At 28.9% G+C, this 7,909-nt stretch overlaps 1 protein-coding gene across 1 annotated transcript; it reads right to left on the bottom strand.

Moving 5' to 3' along the window:
• Positions 1 to 1,026: 1,026 nt before the first annotated feature.
• Positions 1,027 to 2,028, bottom strand: LOC129609836 (uncharacterized). The gene is made up of 3 exons (XM_055521961.1): positions 1,694 to 2,028; positions 1,518 to 1,634; positions 1,027 to 1,415 (listed from the first exon to the last, which is right to left on the bottom strand). Exons 1-3 carry the CDS (start codon positions 1,758 to 1,760, stop codon positions 1,027 to 1,029), a joined length of 573 nt encoding a protein of 190 aa, XP_055377936.1. The 5' UTR covers positions 1,761 to 2,028.
• Positions 2,029 to 7,909: the final 5,881 nt, after the last annotated feature.

The raw sequence follows: 7,909 nt of genomic DNA, 5'->3' as shown, positions 1-7,909 counted from the left end.
TAGCGGTTCTGCTTATATTTTTTTCAATCACGGAGTGCATTGAGTCTCCCTCATTTTGAGTATGTCCGACAATAAGAAATTTGTGCTCAATTGATTTAATGTTGTAATTTTTAACAACAAAAATATACATTGCAGCAATAAACTTATTTTTCTGCTGACCCATACAATTGTCCGAATAAAATATTACATTTTTATGTGAGCAATTAGTAGTTAAAAATTTAAATATACAAGTTCCTATCTCATTAGCTCCTCTTCTGCCTTGATCTTCATGCCATAAGTAGCAATAACCTTTTTTGCTTGCCATGTTGAACATAGTGAAATTATAAGATGAAAATTTGCGAGAATAATAAAAATTCGAAACGTGAGATGATGGTGTACTTAATACTGATTGCAAATCGTAGCACACTGTGATAAAATTTTCAGCATCAGCTGCGGAAATATCTTTATCCTTCTCTTTCTGTTCTCTTGATCTTGCTATTTCCTTCCTAATAGTACATAATTACATAATTTAGCCTTCCTAAAGTACATAATTTAGCTGGTTCAATATTATTCTCAGCGCACTTTTTTTTGTACAGTCTGTACATTTCAGCGATAGTTAGACTTCCTTCAATATATTCCCTTTCCGTTTGCTTCCTTATATAATGAGCTTCAATGCGTGGAAACGAATTAATGTGGTCCTTGATTGAAGTTAAAACATCTTCCGGTATTTTTTGGTGGTTATTATGTTTTCCTCTTCGATCTTCATCTATTGAATGTAGATTGTCTTTGATCTTCAAAATGGCAGTTCTTATGAATCTATCACCAACATCTAATGTCGTCATGAAAAATTTTTTACAGACTCTAGTTCGATCACCTTCAGAGTTGTAAAAATTATAGGCGTGGTTCAGTCCAATTCGTTTGGAGCCTTCTCTTGTATATCGGTATTTTGTGACAACCTTGTCAACATTTTTGGCAATAAAATTTCGTTGCAGGCTTAAATCACTTAATCCCCAAAAATTATCAAAAATTTTTTGACTCATAGTTTCATCAAACAACATATTGCACTTTGCAAGAGCCTGGACATGCTATTCTGACTTTTTTTTCAGGTATTATTTTACCTTTCATTGTTGTATACGATTTTCCCGAATTTTTGTTGCTTTTTCTTATATTTTGGCTCCAATTTTCCACATTCCGTTTTCTTTTCCTTGATTTTTTAACGCCCTCACAATTTTCGTTATTTTCCTCAGTACCATCATTATTTCTACTTATTACACTTACATTCTCGTGTTCTCTATTTTTGTTAGGATCAATGTTTTCTTCTGCACTGAAATTCGTTTCGTTTAAAGTGAAGTTGACTTCTTGATCGTCTTCAGGCTGCCATGTTTTATCTCTGATAGTATCGTCACTGCTAAAATCGTTTGAAATTTCGTCAAAATCTATAAAAGAAGGTATAATTTTAATAAGAAGAACTATTTTAATAAAATTTAATAGGAACAAAATTTTGAAATTAACTAAATAGTTAAAAATAATTTCCTCACCAGCATAATTTTGACTGGATGATTCTGTGATTATTGGATTCTGTGATGATGTGCAGGCTGCTACTTCTTGCATAATATTATGATTTTCTTCCGAAATTGCATTTAAATTTTGCTCCACTTTAAGAAAAATAAAAACATGTAGTATTATTCTTTATAACTATTATTTTCAAAAATACCTTTTTCTGCTTCCTTATATTTTTTCACTAAATCGACCAGCAATTTACCACGAGAACAATTATTCATTTTTTATTATATATTAGTACGATAATGTACTACACGAACGCAAATAAAATAAAAACTTTTTTAAATTTAAAAAAAATACTGGTACCTTTAAAATAGCTCTGATAGTTTTTTATTTGTTTAATTAAATTTTGAGTAATCTAAACACTCCAAGCACTCACGACACAATGAATATTTTATCTAATAATTATGTATTTTCTTTTTTTTTCTTTTAAATAAAAGCAACAAAGCTTCAAAATCGTCACATTATTTCGACAGGATCATTCTTGCAAAAAAAACCACAAAAATTGATAAAAGTAAAGTGCAACGGTATAAACTATTTTAAACACGCACTATACTAGAACATCTAATGTAATATTTTTTTTTCTATTTTGCTTTTAAGCAAATTCGCATCAATTAACATTATTACGTCTTATATTTCTCGGCAAGTTTATTCTTGCAAAACAAAAGAACAACAAAACAATGAAATAAAGTGCACTGATATGAAATAATGGACAATAATATTCAATAAATGTTATAATAAAATGAAACAAAACGAAATGCGTTTGTATTTGTGTGACAATATAATTCAAATTCATGTAAAAATTGATTTATTTAAGGGCACAACTAAAAATAATACAAATTTAACAACTATTTCCAAATATTAAAATGCCACATTTTTTGTTATGGCAATGTATAACGTCAAAATTTTGAAAATTGTGAATATAAAAGTGCCACAAAAGAAAATGGAACAAATAATTTACTAATTGAGCAACATAACACTGCTATAACTCAAAATAAAGCTATATTCAGCAAACTTAGTTATTAAATATTTAGAATTAAAGGTGGACAAGACTAAATAATGCAGTTTTTTATTTTCTGCTGAAATTTCCATACAAAACCCTCTTTCATAAAATATTTTCTACAGTGAATACTTTTTGTCATAGAAGAATGTTGAATAGACCAAAATAAAGCTAATGAATGCGCGGATTTTACTATACTATTAACTCGTTTTTGCAACATTTTGAGTTGTGGCGATATTATTTTAGGGGTGCATTGTTAAAGTAAATTATATAATTTTTATTTAGTAAATATGTTATATCTTTGCAATCGCTCTTTAAAGTATGGTTTTGAGCATTTATTATTAAAATCATACCTTTATTTATTTCTTCTGTTTTGTAACTTTTTTCAGTAGTTTTAGAACAATTGACATTATAATAAGGTTAGAACATATGACATCATAAAAAGGTTTGAAATACAATTTGAAGTTAATTGCAATTTTTTTATATATCTCTCCTGGGTAAGATAACATGTTTTATTTTTGAAAGATATAATATCAGAACTTGGAATATCAACTAGTTCAAAGTTTGTATTTGGTGTTCCAAATATTTTGTATTTAATAGCCTTTTCGGTGCTTAAAACTGGTATTGCTAAAACAAATACTAATTTATTATCATTTGTTGTTGCTAAGGAACTCTTAAGATCCTGAATTTTGAAAACGTCGATATTATAAAGATCTATTTCCTCTAGTGTTAAGATTGATCTACTCATAATTTGGTGTTTGGAGAAGATTACGTTTTCTTGGATTTCTCAATTTCGTCGTTTAATTTGTTTCAACTTCTTCCTGTTTGATCGTTGTAAAACCAGATTCTGTATTAAGTTTTTCTAATGTGATAATTGCAGTATTAGTGGGTAAAATAATGGATGACTTCTAAAGATGACTTTAATTTGATGGATTACCTGAAAAGAATTTATACTTTCTTTTAATTCTGGTAATGTGTAAATTTTGATTGTTAATATCAGTGATTTTATTTGTGTATTTTTTCACTTTAATTTTTTTTTAGCGAGGGTGATCTTGATAACGAACTATAGCCGGATTTTTTATTAATATTTCCGATTCGTTTGTAATTTCGAATTGTATTCTATCTTTATTTAATTTAGTAATAATTTTTTCTTTATTTTTATGTAACCTATCTTTAATTTCTTGAAGATTTTAAATTCTATTATTAATAAAATCTATTGGTTTAATTTTAGTTATCGAATGAATAGAATTATTATAAGCTTCTGCAGCTTTTAGAATTTTGCTTTGTGTATCTAAATTTGGTTCCGTTAAGGATAATATTCTAATATGTTCAATAAGAGTTCCATGAGCCCTTTCTTTATCTGAATTTCCTATATGACTTCTAGGCGAAGTGAAGTGAACTTCAATATTTTAAAGTCTACAAAAGTCTTTAATATTTAAATTATCAAACTCATTGTCAAAAATATATTTTAAAGGTTTCCCAAATAATGATTTTCTTTGTCTTAGGGCCTGAACTAATGTTACACTATTTCTATCATTTAATTTAGCAATACTGTGGTGGACAAAAATACTTCTTTTTTTAAATACTAATTGATTTGGCTCAGAAGGTGTTTCGGTTATATTAAAATTATATTTGATAGGTTTTCTATCGTATTTAGCTAAATTACAAACATCGCAATTATTTACGAACTTATAAATAAAATCTTTTAATTTTGGATAGAAATAACGATCTTTGACTTCATTAAAATTTTCTAATATTCCACGATGATTAGTTTTTTCGTGAAAATCTTTTATAACATTAATGAGATTATCCTCATTTTCTACATCTTGAGCTAATTTAGTACATTTAAATAATTCAATTTTTCTATTATTACCAAACAATTCAATTAATTTTTTCTGTAAAATATTAAATTTACTATAATCTAATTCGGAGAAAATTGCAGTTATACCTTCTTTTATTGTTTTCCTCAAAATATCGTTTAAATAATTTACATTGCATAAATCTTGTTCAGATATACGTATAAAAATTTTATAATATTTATTATATTTCACTATTATTTTGCTGGTTTTATTTTTTACAAGGTGAATCTGTTTTAAATATTTATTAACGATATTTTCTACAATCGGAATGTGGTCGTCGAAATCTTCGACGCCACTATGAATTGTAGCTGTATCGGTTTCAATTTCCAACTCATCATTAGGTTGCAATAATATATTAATTTCATTTTTTTCAGAGTTAATTCTACTTAGAAAATCGGCAACTTTATTATCTTTGCCATTCACGTATTCTATATCGTTTCGTAAAACATTCCATAGGAATCACGATGTCCGTTTCGTAAAACATTCCATAGGATGTCCGTAAAAACATTCCATAGGACTACTGATGCAAAGTCGCTTGCATCAGTAGTCAACGTAAACTTTTGGTTAAAATTAGGATATTTTAATATTGGATGGTTTTTAATATGTACTTCGGATTGTCAATTTCGATTTTATTACTCTTTTTTAAGCAATAAGTTCAGGGTTGAGCAATTTTTGCATAATCCTTTATAAATTTACGATAATACCCCGTAATGCCTAGAAAACTTTTTATTGATTTACGAGTATTAGGTAATTTAAGATTTTTAATAATTTCAATTTTTTTCGGATTAGGTTTAATTCCTTTATCGGTGAGAAGATGTCCTAAATATTCCGACTCCTTGGAAAAAAATAAACATTTAATAAATCTATTTCAATTTTTAAATTAAAACTTCTAAATCTCTCGAAAATTTTTGTAATAGCGTTTTCATGTTTTTGAAGAGAAGTACTGAATATTAATATATCGTTAAGATATACAACACAATTAACGTTTATGAAATCGCGTAAAACATGGCTAATCATTCTTTGAAATGTTGCAGGAGCATTCTTTAATCAGGACCTTGGGGAGTTGAGAAAGTCGTTTTTTGTTGATCTTTTTCGTTTACAAGGGTCTGATGAAATCCTTTAGTGAGATCGAGAGAAATATTGGGCTTTGCCTAACTTATCAAAGAGTGACTCAATATTCGGAATAGCGAGTTTATCTTCAATAGTTATGTCATTTAATTTTCTATAATCAACAACGATTCTCCACTTTTGGCTACCAGACTGATCTAATTTTTTTGGTAAAACCCAAATAGGTGAGTTGTAAGGAGAATTACTATGTTTAATGATACCTTGAGTGAGCATCTCTTTTACCTGAGTTTCTACCTCTTGCTCGTGAATTTTGGGAAACCTATATATTTTTGAATACATAGGCAGTTTGCTTGTAGTAATAATTTGGTGTTTTATACAATTTATATTAGTTAGTTTCTGACAATCCTAATAAAAAAAACCTTTATTTGAATAAGATAACTCCTACCCTTTGGAGTTAGAAAGTTTTATTCAAAAAAAAAACAATCTTAATAAAAAACCGTTATTTTATTTTAATAAAATTTTTAATAAAAAACTCTTTATTTTATTTTTACGTGTTTTTTATTCTAAGTTCAGAATAGTAATGAAATAATAAAATACAATTTTATAAAAAGTGTTTTTATTCTACCCGCATAACACGCGCTTCATTCATGATGTTGAAATATGCTGATGATGCGTTTTCAGTTAGTTGAGTTAATTTCAGCATAAAAAATGTTGCAATAAAGAATGTGAGAAATAAAATGAAATAAATGTTGAATTAGCTAAAATTGGACGGCGCGTGTAGCTAATCGTTGAGAAAGAAACTATAGGGTGTTAACTCCTCCCCGCTTAAAAATTGATTGTCCCCAATCAATCGGTGTTACAATTTGATGGTGCGATAAAAATTTCTCTGGGTAGGTTTTGGTGTTTTACTATGAGGTGTTTTACAGGGTGTTGATGTTGTGTTAGTAGTTGTCTTCAGTGGTGCCGTATTTTCTGTTGTAGTAGGGGATGGTCTGCTAATTTCTGGATTGTTCTTGATTACTATGGTTCCGGTTTTTCTCGAAATTTTTATGATGAATACTATGATAATAAACGTGATGACAATTGTAGCTGGGCCAAAACTAATAAGTGTTAACGTGGGTCCAGAAAAATTTCTTTGTTTCAGTAAATCAATTTGCCTGGTATTGTTAATGTGGATTGTTTTTAAATACTCCAATGATAGGTGTTCCTGAAATTGTTTAATGATATGCTGTGGTTGTAATATTGCCGGAAGTACTTGCACTGTTGATAGCTCCTTGGAAGTAAATTTTTCTCCATCTATTATTATTGAGGAACCATGGAATTTGATAACATATGTCCCATTGGTGTTGAGCTGCTCGTTATCGATGGTGATATTACCAGCATGCTGATTGAGGAGGATTACTCCGTCTGTTAGTTGTTCTACTGTTGGAATGTGATAACTGCTCGTCATGTTGCATGTTGAATTCTTTCCTCTTAGAAGGTTTGGTATGCAGGTAGAATTTTTTAAACTAATAATATTATCATTTTTACATATTGTTATATTTCCAATTATTTTACATTCTTTTATAATTTTGTACAAATCATCCTTTCCGTATAATATTTCCTTATATTCTAATTTTATTACAATATTATTTGTTTTGATAGGTTTTATCAACAATTTTTCGAATACATTATTTTTGGTTAAAGGTATTTCAATTAAATAAAATAAGCAAGTGTCGTTAGTGATTATTTTTATATTTGAAAAGTTTAGAGCTTCTTCAGCATTTGAATAGGGAAAATTTTCCTTGTCAAGAATTTTTGTTAAAACCTCTATCTCATATTTTGATAGTAAAATAGAGTTTATTATGCCTGATTTTGCCCAGTGGACTGCGTAGTTCAAGTTGACTACTTCTTCCTTGAGGAGCTTGAGTTTATATTGGATTTGGGTAGCAGAGCTATTGCTAAAGTCATGGCCTAATCGAATTTTTCTTAGAATTTCGTTTGTTATTTCGGTTATATTATTTATTCTGTCACTGAAGATTTGGTTGATTACTGTCTGTCTATTGTTATTTTCCAACATGTTGTTCATTTTTCGCTTAATCATCAGGAAGTCGCTGTGATCTGGTGTTCCCGCAATCCATTTCCATGCTGTTCCTAGACTATCAATTGCTCGTTTTTTCCTCTGTGTTGTTAGTTGGTCTAATAGATTTTGAATTTGTTGAGCCTCAAATTGGAGATAAGGATACAGTGGATGGGCCCTTGTGCTGCTCTCTTCTAGAATAGTTTCGATTTTCTCCAGAGCATTCCTCAGAACATTTAAGTTGGTTACATGAATCAACCTGAAGTTTCCTTCCTGGATTTTTGCTTTACCTAAGTTGACTGCAACAATCTGTGATCCTGTGTAGTCTAGTATTTGAACTTCTGCCAATGCTCCACAAAGTGAAATCCTAAAAGATAAATATAA

The sequence above is a fragment of the Condylostylus longicornis genome, unplaced genomic scaffold, assembly GCF_029603195.1.
Source record: "Condylostylus longicornis isolate FDR11 unplaced genomic scaffold, ASM2960319v2 ptg000040l, whole genome shotgun sequence".
Classification (NCBI taxonomy): domain Eukaryota; kingdom Metazoa; phylum Arthropoda; class Insecta; order Diptera; family Dolichopodidae; genus Condylostylus; species Condylostylus longicornis.
The sequence above is the reverse complement of the archived record's forward strand: the minus strand, read 5'-3'. Positions and strand labels throughout refer to the sequence as shown.